The sequence below is a fragment of the Bombus bifarius genome, unplaced genomic scaffold (assembly GCF_011952205.1).
Source record: "Bombus bifarius isolate JDL3187 unplaced genomic scaffold, Bbif_JDL3187 scf7180000008000, whole genome shotgun sequence".
Classification (NCBI taxonomy): Eukaryota; Metazoa; Arthropoda; class Insecta; order Hymenoptera; family Apidae; genus Bombus; species Bombus bifarius.
In genome coordinates this window covers 2,032,241-2,051,820 of record NW_022884379.1, presented here as the reverse complement: position 1 = coordinate 2,051,820, position 19,580 = coordinate 2,032,241, and the positions used below count along the sequence as shown (strand labels likewise).

The 19,580-nt window shown below is 41.3% G+C and overlaps 1 protein-coding gene across 2 annotated transcripts in view; it reads right to left on the bottom strand.

Annotated features, from left to right (window-relative positions):
- The window catches only part of LOC117206266 (protein apterous-like), a 54,425-nt gene that overhangs the window by 10,925 nt on the left and 23,920 nt on the right, over positions 1-19,580 (bottom strand). For both annotated transcript variants that reach the window (XM_033445438.1, XM_033445437.1), the window contains exon 4: positions 63-592. In XM_033445438.1, the coding sequence (XP_033301329.1) occupies positions 63-592 (530 nt within the window). The remainder of the gene's footprint in view (positions 1-62; positions 593-19,580) is intronic.

Genomic DNA, 19,580 nt, shown 5'->3' with positions numbered 1-19,580 from the left:
CCATCAAACACATCTTCGTTTTCCTCCAAAACTTTTGATCAGATACGGGTAACGACACTCACCTATGTTGGCGGTCATAGCTTCGAGATCCTTGGGTTTCCTCTTCCTAGGCCTACCCTTCTGTCTTGGCGGCGGCACGACGGCGGCGCCATTGAAGTACGGTACCTTGGGTGGTGAGCCTGCGTCGGGTATGGATGGCGTCGAAGGCTGAAGCGGTACCGGGCTTACGTGGCTGTGGGGATGCTGAGGATGCATCGAGTGATGCGGATGAGACGGATGGGAGGGATGATGATGATGGTGGTGAAGGAATTCCGGCGAGGGGAACGGTTGTCCGGGATAGTGCGGACCGGGTGGATAAACCGGAACTGGAGGACTCTGGGACGGGTGCAGCTCCGCGCCCATCTCGTAATGCAATCGACAGAGCACTGCACCATCCCTCATCCCGAAGTGATCGCCCTTGGTCAGCGGAACCGCGCAGGCGGCACATGAGAAGCAACGGACATGGAACACCAAGTCTCTGGCTCGCATCACCAGCTCCGAGGCCAGGATCGCTGCGTGGCATCGGGCACATCGTTTCATACTGCCAAACATTCTGAAAAAAGTTTAGATTTAAAGTTATATATGTGGAGACAATGTATTTTCTTTTGAGAATAATCATTAAACAAGGAAGATTAATTTTCTGGTACTTAAAAGTGAGGTATTTTAATTGATTTTTATACTTGAATTTATGAATGAGACATTTCATTCCTTAAAATGTAGGTAATTTTAAGTTCGTTTCTTTTTTCTTCAATCACTATCATAAAAACGTTCATATTTTTCAGCAATATCAACGTGTTCTTTTATTAAGACAAAATCGTGATTATACCCTATATATTTGCTTATTTTTATTGTGTTGCTTTAGCTCTAATTAGCTATGGATAACATATTGAGGTAGATTTGAAGTATCTTGTTGAAAGCGCCATATGAACGACTGTGCGATAAAATATCTCATTCATATACATATTGGGATGGTTTAAAAGAATTCTTTTGTAATTATCGAATAATCCCTGTAACGTAAGTGACAGTTTTAAATATATATGATAATAACGACATAAATGTTGTTTTACATACATATAATATATCTCTAAAATAATATGATGTTTCAACGGGCAATAACTTGGCCTAAAGTAGCCCGATCTTTAAGCTCCCAATTTGCAGGACGATCACACAGCCCGGTTAAAAAGCCAGGGTAACTAAACGTTCTAGCAAAGTTACGCCGCTTTTGGTCCGCGGGGCATATCTTTGGAACTAAACCGGCCAATTAACAGGGCAAGAAATCGGGCGACGTTGGTACAACGCCCGCCGACACCGGGATACATACAAACAGATCGAACCGGCGGCCATGACAAAAATAACCAAGAAATTATCGTAACTGCGGGATGCAGGCGGCGCCCATTTTTCCATTCACTTTAAACGATACAAACACATCCGCATGGGGAATGTTTCTCATCGTCCGAGATATCCACCGTGTCCCACAGATAGGGTTCCGTTAAATCGAGAGAGAAAAAAAGGAGAAAAAAATGAAAGAAAGGAAAAAGTCAACCAGCAAGCAGATAAACAGCCACCGCCAGAGAAGTGTCCGTGGCACGAACGTGGATCGAAGTGGAACAGAGACAGAGGCGACACATAGAAACTCAGTGATATCGCGAAGGTAGGCAAGGGACACGTATGGTAAACCGCGGTGAAGCAAAAGGGCGGAAAGGGAAGGAATATGCCGATGCAACGGGCACCGTGACATCGCTACTGCATTAGCGGCACCCTGCAGTCTCCATTACCGAAGCCAGTCGACTATCTACCCGACATCCACCACGGCTACCTACCTAACCACCTATCTCACTCTCCACCTCCTCCCAAATATATTACGTCGCCTCGCAGCCGTACTAAAGAACCTAGATAGAGACGTGCCCGATCTTATAACCCTGATGCCACGTCGGATCCAGTCTCCGTTAAGTTGCTCCGCACCATATAGAAATATATGGTAGGCATAATCATGGTGTTTCAGACGTATGTAGAACGATTCTCGAACCTGGGTCATTGGTTAGTCTTTGAGGTGTTTGGTGAGACGAATGTTTGAAGGATAATGAGAAAAATGGCTTGGTCCTAATGTTATACACAACTGTCGCTGAAATTATTGTTCGTGTATATCGTTTAGATATTTTTATTTGTATCTGAAATAAAGAGAAACGCCTCTCTATTACTTGGGACCTGAATAAAGGGAACAGTGCATCGCTTTGAAAAATATCGCAGAGAAAATCGAGTATATGCAAATAAATTTAGGTAACGTTACAGATTACTAAATTTTCTTACAATATGTTTTAAACTATGATTCAAAGAAAGGTGAATTGTGTAAAAGCGTGAGGTTGAAGTAGAGACTATTTTAAAGAAGAGACGGTTTTTCTTTTGATCTCCCTGGAATCATGTCAACACGCGTAGCCAGACAATGATTTTTCTGAGATCGACGCGATATTGATGGAATGAATAGGGAAATGCGGGAAAACAAAAGGAGGATGTGGCCACGAGAAATCGTGCACGCACTGCGGAGCAACGATCTCAGCAATTGGAAAACGAGAAAATGGGGAATAACGATCAGATATCGCGTAACGGAAAAGCAAGCCAGACTCCGCGTAACGAGTTTCGTTGTTTCTCGATGGAACAACGACTCGGTTTGCTCGGTATTCTCGTCTCGAAAAGGGAACACGTTCGATGCATACCCTGTTCGATAACACAATGAAATGCAAACAAGATTTAAAAAACCCATTCATCTAGTATCTCCATTAACACGGTCTGTATAGTGCATTAAATCTACATAAAGCTTGTTTAAACTGTCTTTACTCTACCAAGCAATTTAACAAATAAAGTTTCTTCTTAATTAATATACGTTACATTCTATTAATAACAATAAATGAACAACAAATCAAATTACTTAATATTATATATTCAATTTTCCCGAAACAGATATTTACATCCAAAATAAAACGAAAAAGAAAAAGAAGGAAAAGGAGGAAGAATGTAATCTAATTGTCATAACGTTGCATGTACGCAACCTCTACACGTTATCTCGCTGTATAAAACTAAATGAGTTAATAAAGGTTCTAACATATTTGTTTTATTACATACCTAAATTTTGCAGAAAAGCAACGAGCGATAACAAAAGCTTTTTTTCCCCTAACAAACACCTTCAACAATCCTCAGAGGAAGAATAGCAAAGATGAAACTGCTATTGTATAACTCGAAAGAGGGCCAATCGGTTACCCAACATGCTCGAATGGATCCGATTAGACAAAAATACGCGGAGTTATCCTGCTGAGCGCAAACCAGACTACCGCAGCCATTGTATTCTATATGTGTAGCAGGATTGGGGCTGTCAATAGGATCAGAACAACGATAACAATGTGTCTCGAGTCAAGAGACCCTCGACGACTAGTAGATACGCCGCGCCTAATCCATTAGATTAGGTTTAGGTTTTACCAGGGACCAGGTTAAATCCCTTCGACTCGAAGACTATGTTCTACTGTGCAACGTTATTCGTCGAAACCTTTGGCACCCATCGTTGAAGGCAGGGTGCCGAATGACTGGCTACTTTCATCGCTGGCGTTCAAGTCGTTTTGGCCGTGTCCCTGTGAAGAGGTGTTGACACGGCTTGACGCTAACTCCCGTCGACGCTTGAATGGAACTTTGAATCGAGTCTACTTGTCGGACTCGCTTGGGGACCGAATATTTTTCTAACTCGATTGGAGGAGCCTGTTCAGTTGAATGTGAAATTGAGGAAGAGGATTAATTTAGTTTGAAGTGCGGTGTAGTTTGATGTTGATGGTATTCCGTAGGGGTTGAGGAGTAGTTTGATTTGACATAGAGAAATTATAGAAATTGTTACAGCACTTATAGAAAATTTCCATCGATAATATATTAATGGAAATTGCAAATGACGCGTATTATAAGTAAATATTTATCAATTACTCAATTATTATGAACTCGAATGATTCTGTCTTGTCATCAATCTCTCCAACTGATCAGAAACCCCAACTTTCCACTTCATTAATCCATCAGTCTTCCTCCATAAGACTCGTACATCCTCTTCAAGCCCAAACACCTCACGAAACCGTCGGAAACCCGCAAGGTATTTACAGCAAAGAGAAAAATCCGTGAAGGTAAGTAGGGTAGAGTTGGTTTTGGCTATTCCTTGCCGTTGGTCGACACTGTCTTCAGCCTCCCCACGAGGGCTGTCCCGCCGATGGATGAATGAACGAGCTCCACGACCGGGAATAACCTCATTCACGCGCTTCCATCCGTCCTTCCACGCTCATCCTGGTTCCACAAGGCACGGTGGGGGGACGCCCGCAGAGTTTTACAAGATGCGCCATATGCGATACATTATTATACAATGCGAGTTGCCGCGGTATTCTAAGCGCGGCCAGAGCCTCGCTTTTTCGCCCGGCTCCTAAACGGATCGTACCCAGTCCGCCACAAAGAGTCGGAAATCTTTTATAATACGCGAACTACTCGCGCGGCGCTGAGACCACTTGCCGCGCGTTCGCACACTCGTTGCATCCGTCGACCACGTGGATATTCTCTCCCTCCGTTTCCATTTCCTTTTCTTTCTTTCTTTCTCTCTTTCTTTCTTCCCTCCTCGTCCAGCTTCTTTTGGTTCGTAGCCTCGTTGCGACCGCTTTCTTTTCGGTTCGCTTTCTTTGGCCCTCGAGAGATGCCCGCGAGGACACGAGCCCCGCAGAGGCCGCGATTTCTCACGTGCCGTCTCGAGAAAGATGTAAGACTCCACACGTCTTCATCCTTCGACCTTTGCACCCCGCGGTTCTCGTTCTTCTCGCACGCTTCTGAGGGTGATTTTTTTATACACTATACAATGTTGGGTATTTTCTCTTTTTTCTTTTTTTCATTTTGGTTCCTGTTTCTCTTTGTACGATTGTTGGTAGGCACAAGGAGGAGATCGTGTTGAGTTTGGTACAGTTGGAGAGATGTTTCTGAAGGTTTGATTATGATTACTTTGCCAAATAACTTTTGATAGAGATTTGGAAGAAATGGAGTTAAGCTTGAATAGTTTTCATAGGATTGTAGCTTATTTGGATTATATTAACCATTATCTTAATATTTCTCTAAAGAAGTAGTTCGTAAAAGTTATGATCTTGTCCAGGTTTTTACTCTTAAACAGTTTTTTCTGTACTTGGTTGTTATGTTAAAACTTTTTAAGCGTTTTGTATTATGTAAATTTTGCCTACAGGCAATTGCATCGCTTACACTTGTGATACGAGTAGGAACATTCCAAACTACTGTACGAAACACTTAACATATCTCTAATGAAGATTCGCCATTAAACGAAGAAGCGTGCAAGCCAAACGTCGTTAAGATTTCACAAGCTGCAACCTGCAATCCAAAAATTGTAAGAAATTCAAAGTCCTTCGCTCGATTAAACATTCCAGTAATTTCTTTGTAATGTATTCACAAATTCTAGCCAGCCGCTCTTGCTGAATTCTCATAACCACATCGTTAAGACTCTTGCAGAAATGTTAAAACGAAATGGTAAGTCGTGAAAGTAATCGATGTTTTATCGAAAGAATAATTTCGCTATGAACAATGACCTGTCATCGGAAGTAGAAGATGGAAAGAGTGATCATTTTCCCTAAATTGTATTACTAGAATTCACATCCAACTTTACAAATCGCAATCAGAATCAGATTACTTTTCATACGATGTCAACTTTTCTGCATTTTTCCTTTTTTAACTATCATGAAACTTTCTATATCAAAAGACAAAATAAGTGTCCTATATTATTACCATATTCTTTACGTTTGTTTGAAAAACCTAAATACGATAAGAATAATGATTCGTAAAATACTTAAGAAATGGATAAAATGTGCCAAGAATATTTCTAAACAAATATCAATGTGACGTTATCATTGAAATGTTGACTTCTCGAAAAGAGTATGTTCTCGTGTAAAATTTTTCGGAATCGTGGAAGACGTTTTCTTCGATATTGTGTCGTGTTCTCGTGGCATTTGTCAGGCCGCGTGCGGACATTCAAAAAGATCCAGTCCCGCTTCTATTCGTTCAGCAGCGTCGTATGTTAAAGCGGAGGCCGTTGACAAGCCGCGCAGGGATTAAGAGGACAGGCCTCACGATGCTGTAAATTATTATTTTCACGATAAAGGCATGTCCACCTCGACTGGAATCCCGGGTGTAATTAATGCATCCACCGATAAACGATCTGCTTCTGTCCTTCCTACGGCCGCGAATCTAATCGACAAGATTCGACGATCGTGGCTACCGTCCTCATTGGAAACGTGACTGGGTTGTTGAAAGAGAAAAGTAGCAGAAAGGAAGATTTTGAGACACGCCAGGTACGAAACGCAACTTACTTCGATATTTCTTACACTGTAATTTTAATTAATGTATCTAATTTAATACTGGGTAATTTAGTAACATAAGTTCGCCTTGTTTCTATATTTATTATACAGGGTGGTTGGTAACTGGCGGTACAAGCGGAAAGGGGGCGAAAAAAGAAGTCGAAAATATAGAACAAAAATTTAAAAATTAAAAAAGTTTAAAAATCAAAAAAATAACGTCAATCGAGACAACGATTTACAGTGAGATTCGTTATAACGAGACGTGATAAAGTGCAGTACCGAGCGAAAATTCAAAGTCGATTTTCTCGAAAACAAAGCCTCGAACGAAAAATTTTTATTGCATATTTTCGACTTCTTTTTTCGCGTAGAATCACCCCCTTTCCGCTTGTACCACCAGTTACCAACCACCCTGTATAAATAGAGAAAACAGGACGAATATATTCATATTACAAACTGATATTTCTTCATAATGGTTTTTATTTGTTTATCGAATGCGTGACGTACCCGTACGATAAATAACTTAACCAAAGCTATTGCGGTTATTCTGTTAAAATTTTGTACCAATAGATATCGTATCTTACTGTATCCTACAGCTCTCTAGCTCCTTACATAAAAACAAAACCACCCTTCGAATAGCAGAACCAGTTCCCCATCACACCATACATTTACCATTTTCCATATATACCATTCTACGCTTCATTTCTACTCAAATAGAGATCGTTACAGACCGGAGTGGCAGCAAGTGAAGCGAGACGCGCGGCAATGAAAGTCGCGGTGACAGGAACGCGGTGAAAATCTTGTCGGGATAGGCCTGTCCGGTATCCAACCATCAAGGAAGATGAACGATAATGCAAGAATACCGTGATCCAGATTAATGCTCGAACACCGCGCCGCGTCGCCGCCGGCGACCCACGCGTGTGCGTGTCCTCCGCCGTCGGGGGAGATCCGCGGCGTATCCGCCCGGTAGCCCGTAGCTACATTATTCATAAAATAAAACGCGCAACCATTGGTTAGTCTGCGCGCAGACGACGCGAGAAAATCAACAAGAAAATGCAGCGGGCCGAGACAAGCCCAGCCGCTGTTACGAAAAGATTATTCAGCGAATCATTCAGTAAACCTAGCCGTTACTTCCGCTCGCGGGCCGTCTGTAATAAAATGATATACACTGTCGAACTTCCGCTGACGAGGCACTTTCTAAAATGAAATTTCGCTTTTTTTTTTTACAGATTTGTCGAAGAAGAATTATACGTATTGAGATTTGTGATTGGTAAAGGTTGGAGATTAAATCATGAATGGTCATCGAATGTTGGAACGTTGATAAATGGGTTATAGACTAAAGAATGATAGTTGAATGAATGAAATTTTCTAGAGTTGATATTTTAAAATTATACACACGCGCTTTCTTTCAGTAATTATAACAGAATGATACTATCGACGAATCTGCAGTTCAAATTCCACCAAATGATCTCAGTCAACCTCTGTTACAACACTTCATTACGTAACTCTCATTGCGTCTTTTAGACAAACTTATAATTCATCATCCAACGACACCCAATAATTAAGAACAAAATCACAGTACCTCGAGAGATACATATTCTAATTCTCTATCGTGGAAAACTAAGAGTGTTGAGATCGAATCAGTGAGACTCTTAGTAACTGGAGATTCCCTGAGTCGAGAAGCATACGAAGAACAATGTTGCAGAGGTACATATGGAAATCCAGAGCATGATATTGTGAGAACGAGGAAACACGCAATGTTCTCGGTAGATAAAAGAGCTTGGTCGACCTTCTGGTTACAGGAAACACGTAGACTATCCAGGTAAAGTTAGCATCGGTTGCGTAGCGGAACCAAGCTCTTGGAAACGAAAATTTCCAACATGGAAGAAGTATCCCCAAGGGCAAACGTGTCGCGATGGTGAAGATCCCCCGGCTGGATTAGACATAAACATGTCATACCGGCGATATCAACGCCAATAACGTTGCAAAGCGAACAAGTCGCCACGATATCGCTGCTTCCGATCGCCTCCCCACGGGGGCAGCCAGCGGGCAACAAAGAAACCAAAAAGGGAAACGTCTCTGGAATCGCATACCGTGAAAACTTCGCGGCTGATGTATCGATAAAACGCGTTGGCAACGTTAATCAAGCACCTACGGTGCCATGGAACAATCGTTGAGAAAACGGTGCGCAGTTGCGTCGATGGTTGCGTAATATAATATACAGTGCCGTGCAAAAGTCTTGGCCCTCTCTTAATAGTAACAATCATATTTTTAAGAAACATTTCCATACAGAATTACCTGGAAATCTTTAGATATTTTGGTTATGTAAATGGTAAGTAAATGGTAAGAATTGAGTTTGTTGAAAAATTAGCGGGAAAACTTTTGCTGTGGAGAGGACAAAACAAGTTCAGGTGTCAACTTCGATGTTTCAATTTCAAGTTTTAAAAGAATTTGTAGCGATAGAAAAACAATCACGTTAAAAGTAATCGGAACGACACGGTCGGATTAATACGTGTCGACAGACTTAAAATAATCTGAAGTATATTTATATTTATCTGTAAAGACAAAATATTTATTTGACAGATCTTATTCGATATTGTTTTTGTCGTTTACTGTGTATCACGATCTATATAATTATCACTGTGTTTGATTGCGCAGCTAAATGATTACAATATCATCGTGTCGAGTACGACGAAAGAGACAGCGAGGAAGAAGGGGACAGTCTTTATCGATGCAGAATTTGTATCCGGATTGTCGTTTCGCAGCCTTTCGCGGCTACCGTTTCATTTTATTCGGTTAACGAACGAGAATCGAACGCGAGAACCGACTCGATACACGACTATTGGTCTCTAAGGGTACAAGTGGAACAAGAGCGGATTACGAATTGATCCGGCCTGAAAATGGCCAGAGATATCCATTTACGAGCACCCACTCGCCAGATGGGGAAAATTTATGTCCCCGGTTTCTTTTCGCTTTAGGAATTATTAGCTTCGCAGTTTGGCGCGAGGGCTACGCTTGATTTTCCGACCGAACGATTAGTCTTTGAAGCAAGCAGCCTCGATTAACGTCCTGACATCCATCATCGAATGGACACGCGTTGGATCACGGTCGTGTTTGTTCGGGTTGCGAAAGGGAAGCTAGAGAAATGATTTATCTAGTGGCCCTCGAAGCCGATTTCCGGTTATCGTTTGTTTTTGGTGTGGACGTTTGACTATAGATTGATGATTCTTTTGCAACTGAAAGTAGGGAGATGAATGGTATCAATGTTAACCTATTAACAAGATCACTGCACAGAATAAAACGAAAGAAATCACGAGTCTTCGCAAGCATTCACGATAGACAATCCATTTCAATAAAATGATTGAAGTATCATAACACGTTATTGTGACGAATTATTAGAGTATGAATAATACAATTGTCAAATTAAGACTGCTAAAATCTGATTAACGACTGGAAAAAGTCAACGAAATAACCGTTGTATAAAAAATACACTACTTAACTTGAAATTATAATAATTTTCAACTTCAAAGCAGAAATATTTTACATTTTACAAATTTCAAAAGAAAATACACAAAGAAAACAATAATATTCACTGGTTATCCATGAGGTACCAATCCCAGAAAAATCGTATCCCATTAAAAAATTCAGTCCAAAAGGACTCGGATTATTTTTTCTCCTCTTTCTCAAATAGTAACTCGCCCAAGCCCTAACCATCGGCCATAAAACCCTTTCTTCCCCACGATATATAGTAATAATCACGGGATTACCTCGCGAACCGGTGCTTATCTCCCGAACAGTCTAATCTGAATATTGATCTACGAAGAACGTAGGAAAAAGGGAAAAAAGAGGCGGGCCTGAGGAAATATAAACTCGCCGGGAAGACACGCTGCGTCCTGTGATATGTGGGGTATCTAGCCAGAGGGTACGTAGCTCATCTCCGCCGGTGCAATAAATACGTACGATTACAATGTTACGCGGCTGTAACTCAGCCGCGCCTCCGCTGCGCCTAGCAATGCGCTCAGCAATTTACGACGAACTTGATTCGACCATTCCTAGTTGTATCGAATCTTCAGGCACTAAGACACTCAAAATATAATGTTCCACTGCAATTTGGTTCCATTTCTTGGTCCCTCGATACCTCTTTATTCGTATTGCTTGGATTAGTATTTACATGAGGTCGAATGATTTAAGATTCATACGGTATCGTCTAAGCATAGATCGAGATTAGAAGTTGTTTCGTATAAAATCATTCGTAAGAGAAATATCGTGATTGGATCCAAAATTATCAATCATTAGGAATTCCATGTAAACCTATGCAAGCCTATCCAAGCTGGATTAGGCTCTGAATTCTAAATTAGAAATAATAGAAGTCTTTCAATAATCTAATATCCAAAATTCTACTAGCCCAATAATAACAATAAAGACACAAAATATTTGTCAAAACTTCTACCAAAATCTTCATTGATCTCAATAATTTAGCTCATAATACTCAAACTTCTAACATTCCTCCCATGATTCCCTTTAAAGAGACGAGAATTCCATTTAAAACCTCGAAACCTACCCAAACCTCTAAACCACCAACAAACTCTCCGTATACCAAAACAGAAACGCTGAATCGTTACTGGTGGAAGAACACCTCGACGAGCAAGCGCAGAGAGACAATCTATCTAGTCGTTCATCTGCACATGTCCAAGGATCGCTGGAGACGGCACACGGAGAACAGGAAGAAGAAGGAGGGTAGTCGAGGGTCGAGAATCGCAGTAACCCGATACTTTTGCGGGGATGGTTTATGTGGTGACACTCGCAATTCTGTGGTAGACACACGACTCATCGTGACCTTGCGGGTCCCTCCAAGATGGACCCCCTGCCGGGCTACGCCGAATCCTCTTATGAAGTAACGATGACCAACAGCCGAGCCACTCGTAAAAACTCCGTACGAATACGAGGCATATGCAGAACCAGGTTTACACACGCGAACGCGTCTCTGGCATGCGTACGAATTAAGGACCACTGAGCTTCGACTGCCGCCTCAGGGTATCGAACAGGGGACCCTTTCAACCGTTTCGACTGTCTCTGAAATTGTACACTGTAACGTTGGTAGAGTTTGATAACGGAGAATACTTGATGAAATGTTGAGTGAAATTCGTGACGATGATGGAGGATTCACAAAAAGAATATAAGATTGTGCGGCTGTTTCATAAGTTTTGTCGTTCTCTTTCTGGGACGAAATGTTTGCATAATGAATACAATCATCAACATGTTGTTTCTGGCTTTTTATTGCTAATTAATTTTGATCTGAACCTTTCGGTGAAAATTTCCTGTCAGATTCTTGAAAATCATTTTTGGCATATTTTTACACCGAGAGCTTGCAAGTGAATCCAATTAATATTTTCCTTTGCCACTATTGCTCCTTTCTGTGATATTTATCAAGTGTAACTATATATAATTTTGTATTTATCAAGTATCACGAGTGCTTTTGATATCTCGACGCATTAATTAAATTTTAATCTTCAATAGATATCTTAACAAATAAAAATTTGAAAGTAAATGAAAAATAATCTGGTAAAAAGATAAGAGATATGTTGTAATAAAGGAGAAAAAGTATTATTGAAGAATATTACGAGACTACGCGGGCAAATTTAAAGGGGACATGGAAAATGATCGTCATCGCAGTTCGAGGATTATTAAAAATTAATAGCGACCAACACCAACAGGTGAAAAAAGTCGATGTGACGGTAGTTGTAACGCAAACGGACAAGTGACTCTTAGCGGGGCGCCATTGCTGGCGAATCTGATAATGGCGAGAAGGTATATCGCCGCTCGGAGGAGCTATCATTCGTGTTCTCGCTGCGTCCGTTCGCATCCTGCGGCTGATACATGAAGTGTCCTACGTGCAGGTGTCGCGAGACAAATACGGGCTGGTCGTGGTATCTCACATAGGATCTACGACATCGAGATATCCTGGCGGTCTCTTTTTTTCAACCTCCGAACGAACGAATAAACTATTTGTACCATACGTATGCTCACTTCGTTTTGCGTATCATTGAATCGTTATCGTTATCTGGATCCGTTTCGTTTACTAGATAAAATGCCAACTAACAGGTAAATACTTTTATCTTTCATAGTTTATTTTATTCCATTTGTTATTTTCCTATAAGTCTAACTTTTACAAACTTTTCGTGTATTTTTTTACGATCGATAACGATTGATTCGAATCGATTATCATTTTATACAATTCCGTCAAGTATTTTAATATTTACGAGAAGAATTACACTGTAAATCTTAAGAGATCATTCAAGAGGATTAACACTCCCACCGTGACTCAACGTTCGATCGTCACCGTACTCTTCACACCGTTCTATCCCGCGAATACTTGCTCCTCCGCCATCAGAGGCGCGAATAATACCTCTAATGAGCGTCATTCAATCTGTCACTCTTTTCGTTGTCATTAAACCAGCCATCGGCAACAAGCACTCGTTCCAGCAGCACCCGTGTACACGGTGGACGCATGAATAGAGGTCGTACAAAGACCTCCAGGAGCATCAATCCTCTCCCATCGATCGTTCTACGATCTTCTCCTCTTCAAGTAGCTGAAAATCGATCGCGCGACGATCCTTTCCCCCGGCTACCAGAAAAAAAAGCGACGCTTAACGAGGCAACCGGGGCGATAACCCAGCGAGTAGAGTCGGCCAGCTGCTATTACACTGTTGGAATGCGAGGGTATCTTCGAAATCGGCCCTTAAAGTACATCGGAACGGCGACTTGTTCCTTTCTCTCCCTAATATCGCTCTCCTCCGTTCGTTTTCCTACATACTGAGGACTGATTAGACACCGTGGCGGAGATAACCGAACGTCCATCGAAGATCCTCCCCTTATCTGGTCCCGCATCTAAACCGCGTTCCCCCGGAATTTCGACGTTCCCTCTGGAGAAAACGGCCGACCAGGGACATAAATATGATAGAGTCACGACCTGGTGTGTCGGGACGCACGTACGGTACGGAGTGGTGGTGCGTCGCACCGGGTAACATAATACGCGTGCACAGCCTCTCTCGGCCACTTCTGGGACATGCATCATCGGTAGCCGTCCCGGTGTCGCAGTATTTCTCGGCCCCTTTCTTAGATCGTAACACGGTGGACGCACCGAGTTATGTCCCCGTGCCTCGTTATCGTTGCACCGTGGCTCCGGCCACCACGCCGCCCCCTACGTGCTAGCCTGCGTCCTGATTAATGCAACACTTTTTGCCATCACTTCGCGAAGCCGGGTTCCTCTTCCGCTTGTTGCTGCTATACTACACGTAACTAGGCGGGAAGAGTGTTACGGTGGTTTAGATCGGTTCGCTGAGACACAAGGAATAGCGTTTACGGTTATTTCACGAGGGTAAGTGCAATCTTCGGGCGTTGAGAGTGTTTAGACTGGAAGGTTAAATATCTAGGCAATCGATATTCTTGTTTGAAATTCAATGAATGCTTCTCAATTTTACACGAGGTATTTATTTAATTATTTATTTATTTATGATTATATATCGAAGTAGGTGATTGATGAATGGATTGCGAATGCCTGTGCTTTTAGGAAAAATTTAAATAGACAAGACAGATATATATATATAATATAGCGTACAAGGTATCTAAAGTACAGTATACTCTTTAAAATATTTAGAAGATGAAGGAAATTCCTATTTAGGTTCTACGTATCGTTTTCGTTATATCCATGGAAGTTCGGATTCGCAAAGCAAGAAGAACAAAGTAATACATATGAGAAACCATCATCGCGTAGAGATAAACGATTCCTGTCAAAGTATCGTGTCGGTTTGTGAAAGTGATTCGGAAGAATTCGTTCCGGACTGAGTCGTATCTGTTTTCGTGAGGATGTTTCGGGACGACTGGTTGTGGCCTCGTGCTCGTTCTTTTTCGAGCAAGGATTCTCGCGCGTACGACGCGAGCAGGGGGTTCCAGCGGGTCCGGAGTCTGCGCGGCGCATCTTAATTATGAGGGCTAAATTATGAGCGAGCTCCCGGCGCTGAAATATTTGTGTGTTCGCCGGCCGAGGGTTATGGCTCAATTACCACTGGCTATTTCCTTTGCGAGCCGTTGATTTAAGGCGACCACTTCCTGCGCCCGAAAGGACATCCTCCGCGATCGTTTCGACCAGTTGAAACCACGAGAAATACTCTTGTCGCTTTTCAACGGCAGACCATCGCTTGAGCGTTCTCGATATGAGGTCCTTGGTCATCTCGATTTCATTCCTGACGCCTCAATGTTTCACTTTTCAAGCATTTTTAAATCGTTCAGCGTTAAACAATGAACTTGGATTTTTTACTCATATCATATAATTTAGATAACATAAAAGAGCCATAACATACACGTACATATATCATAAACAAATTACGTATAAATATTATCTCCCATTCGATGGAGCTGAAGTATCGAAAAGAACGCCAGTATCCTCGTTTCACCTGTTTTCTATAAAAAAAAGTTTGTAAAATTCAATGAAAGATTCATAAACTATTAATTGGATGAAATATTGATCTGAAAAAATCGTGGATGGAAAAAAATCTGAAATGTGAATGCATGTTATTAATAAATCTAATTAATCAGTGCATGAATCTATGTCTTCGCAAATGGAAACTCGATCAAAAATGTAATCGTTGTACGTGTGTCTAATATTATATTCCATTCTATTCTATTCTTGCAATGAAATTTAGCGACATTGGCTAAGCGATTATTAACAATATACAACGTTACGTGAGACGAGTGGATGGAATGGAGAAAGGGATAATCGTTGCTTTTTCGAGTGCAACAGCCAAATTGCAACGGCGACTTCACGCGAGCGCATCATTGGAGGATTGAGACGTTAAATGTGAGATCCTAATCAAAATTTAATGCGATCAGATAAGGGCTAATTGCAGTCAGACCACTTCGGTAGTCTCATCGAGAGGAAATCGTAAAACATAGTTGCTCGGTGTCGAGCTGCACGCACCGTCTTCCTAGTATCGTAATCTATACCCTGCGATCTTGTCTTTGCCCATCGTGAGACGTATTATACATGTGTATATAATGGAAATTAAATTTCATTTAATTATATATAATTTATGAAGTTATTGCAATGTCAAATATATAAATTCTTTATAACGATTTCAAATGAGATATCTAATATGTAATTCTAGAAGGTTTTAATAATTTCCTAATGACTTCACTTACAGGTTTTCCTAAATTTTCGTACATGTCGTACGTATTCGTACGTATATTGATATATTTCAATATATGTTACAAAAAATGAATGCTATATAATAAAATTCCAGTCATTACGTTCCAATATAACCCGCCATACGATACGCCAAATATTCTTATTTCAAAAAACTATCGATCGTTTTAGCAAAATTACATGCATAATTTCCATCCCAGCATCCTCAGAGGATTTCTAGTGATCTTCACATCTAAACCTTGAACAAATTGAAAGAGCCGCAAAATTCATTTTTCAAACGCATCATCTTCTGGTTGTACGAAGAAAAGAGCTGAATGATCCAGAAAGGAAAAAGTAAGCCGAGGAAATTTCTGTCCTCTAATTAGTCCTCTGAAGAGAGACAGTATATACGCGAGGACAGTATCGTGAAGACGAAATTCAGCAGGTGGTGGTACGCACGCGACCCCGTGGTTTATGAACACGCACGCTTTGCCGCTAATATACCCGTGCGCAACGAGACACGCACGGGCCGCGCGAGGAGATGCGCTTTGAACGCCGGTGAATCGCGCGAACGTGAATCCTGACGTACATGCAAGTCGTGGCCACGATGCATGACCGCTGCCACCAGCCAGAGAGCCAGCCTCCAGAAAATCCAGGAAGTCGAGCTCACCAAGCCCGATCCACGATCATTTCCTTAGTGTTCTCTCTCTTCTCTCTTCTTTCCTCCGATCCCTTCTTTTTCATACGTAATTAAGAACGTCCTCCTACACGCTCGTTATCCGCGCCAATCTCGAATAACGTCGTTTAAAAGATATACGATTTTGCACGAATTTTAGATGATCTTGGATGTATATAGAAGATTCGTAGAGAAAGGAAGTTTTTGTCTTGTTTTATATTCTTTTTCGAATAAAATATTGCTTATGTGGTTTGGCATTAAATAGAAGTAATATGAATATGTAATGTAATTTTATCAGGTAAGATAACGACACTCCGACATTTAAGAAAATATATGCCGCTTAATGTCTTGCAGTTAACGATTCTGTAGATGCTACTCTTTTATACAGGAAATTAACAATATGAAGAGCAGAAAATTGAAATATTAAAATATAGAAACAGGGGCGTTTTAAGCGGAAGATTGAAATTATAGGGTTTGTAAGACTCGAAGGTAACCGGAATCCGAAGAAGATAAAATGAAGGCTAAGAGGTAGCGACATTAAGTCGTTCGAGTCCTGAGGAAACAGAGCCATCGGCTACCAAGCGGTCGCAGGATATTCCGGCGAACCGGTTCAAACGTATCTCTGGTTGCACAAGGAATAAGTGAATTTTATGCGCTCGTGTATCTTCCATCGTGAAAATATAACGACGCATCAAACATTTTAATGAACATCGTAATATAAATATTGGTTTATTAATAACAGAAAAATCTTCGAATCGGTCATCGAACGTGACTTACTAACTCATCTACGAAACACGTTCATCGAATTCTTCCTGGTAAACCACAAATATTGTATTTCAGTAAACATGCGAGTTTATAATTAATGAACCACTTGACCTCACCTTCCCGAAACAAATTATTATAAATTTCAAAATTCTCGAGTGAATATTAACATGCGTTTTTATAAATCACGTTCCATGATTGTCGAGCAATTTCAACGAACCTCGAAAACATCCAATTCACGAAACACGTTCGCGTGGTTGCTCGTCGAAGTTCATACATTTCGCTGTATGCAAAAACGTTGGTGATAAATTATGCGTGTCCAGCGTCCCACGTGGCAGTGCTGCGGGTTTACTCGATAAATAATGAGTAGCTCGGTGCGGACATCTTATCTAACACCGCTTTATATTTTAGAAAAATTCATCAAAAGTGGAAGAGAATAGAACAGTGAGTTTCACCAATGGCTTTGATCTCCGAATGATTGAAAATCAACAGAATTGAATAGATTAAAATATTCCAAGTTTCTACTAATTTGTGTCGCTGAATCAGCAGTTTACTTCCTAATCGGATTTAGCCAAGAAACCAGGCATCGCAAAGTTACTATCCTATGACCTCCATCTACGTCAATATCCACAATTAAAGAAAAAAAAAGAAACGAATTGGAAAGTTTTCTGAAAAAAGAGCTCAGAAGATAAGAGAGTCAAGTGTGTAAATTACATCGGAAGGTCTAGTTCTAGTTTTTCAATGCGACCTAAGGTCCCAATTTAAAATTCTAATAGTCCTCAAAAAACACTATTTTTCTATATTTACAAAATACATGAACATTTCGTAAAATGATATTTTATAAAATTATTTCATTAAAAAAAAAGCGTCTATATATTTATCACATACCTAAAAGCCCTTCTTTTCAGAAAGCCCCTTAGTTTCAAAGACCTTGTTCCAGTATTCACGAAGAATTTCCGAGAAAGACCTAAACGATCCTCGTTCCATTCATTTTGCACCCTTAATCCGGGCATCCGGTTTCTTCCATCGCCCACGTAACGAATCTGCATGGTTCGCGGACGAATTTGCCGTGGCGCGGTGTGGGCAAGAAATTCCAAACGGTCCCCGAAGCGAGACGGAGCCCCGAATTAATTACCAGCCGGCATTGAACTTGGCCGTGTGTGAATACTGAATACTTGCGCGCGCGAAGGAGGCATCATCGAGCATGCTCGCCTCGAAAACATCCGCGAACGTGCGCACGGCTAACTCTTGTAGCGGGTAGTTCATTAGTCGCATTAGAGCAATTTATCAGCGATCAGGGGGCTGGACACGCTTCGATTGCCGACGCTGCTCATATTAACGGCGATACTAAAGCTCGAACAAACGCGTCTGACAAAGACGGAGGCCGAAGACCAACGGGCTAGCACCGCGAAGTAATTTCAGCCCGAGGAACACACAGAGGCGATTCCGGAGGAAAAGAGGAGGAAAGAAGAGAAGAAAAAAACTTGAACGATCCAGGAAGCTCTTAGAGCACGGCGAGCAACGATCTCTTTACGCGCAAGCAATTTTTACGACGAAGCCACCGGGCCGGGCCGAGCTAACACGCGAGGTGACCAGCCACTTTCGACGTTCTACCGTCTGCCAGCCAGACGTTCATATTTCGCTTGGAAAGTGGCTCGTTAAAACATTCAAAGCTGCTTGACATTCTCGTCCGAAAACGAAATGGATGAGCCGGATAACTCGAAAAGCACCTGTGGCGATCCATCGCTAAATTGTAGCTACTCTTTCGCTTCGTCTTTCTTTTTCGCTAATTGCATCCTGTTCGATGTCAAAATATCAAGATCTGGTTAGCCACTGGATAAGGCGCGCTCTTTGTAACTTCTCGTGCTCGGCCGAGTTCTTTCTGAAGGCGTGTGATAAGAAGAGATTACTGAGAAAGCGAGACTGTGTACCAATGATTACATCGATTCGAAATACGGTTATTTGGCCTGGAAAAATATTACACAAGAAGCAAATTGAGTTTGTGTATTTGATGCTATTAAAAATATGGCTATTCATCCCTGAAATATCATATTCCAACATACATGTTCGCTACATAGTTCGTTTGCGTCCGAAATACACGAATCTACGTCTTCAGTATCATCTAATATATATCAAAATATTAGAAAATCCTAAGCTGTCTTAACATCCAAATATCCACTACCCGAACACTATTCAACATTCCATCAAACGTCTCCAACACATTCTCCAACACAACAGCATTATTTAATCATTATTTAACACATATGTCATAAGCATCTAACGTGTTAAAACTCCCAAGAAACCTAAGATCTACTTTAACTTACCAAAGATGACCTAACCTATCCTAACAAGCAAATAGTACACAGCCACTACTCGAACGCTACCCAATATTATAATAATATACACCAAACTGTCCTAAATTCCCTAAAGTAATTCTTCCGCTTCTCGCCATCATCTTCGTTTAACGTCAACGCCTCAAACCCAGAAATCGACCATCCATCCAAGAGTCCATCCGCGTAACTCGATCCTACAAACCTCATAGCCACGTGTACGGTTGGTCGCGTTA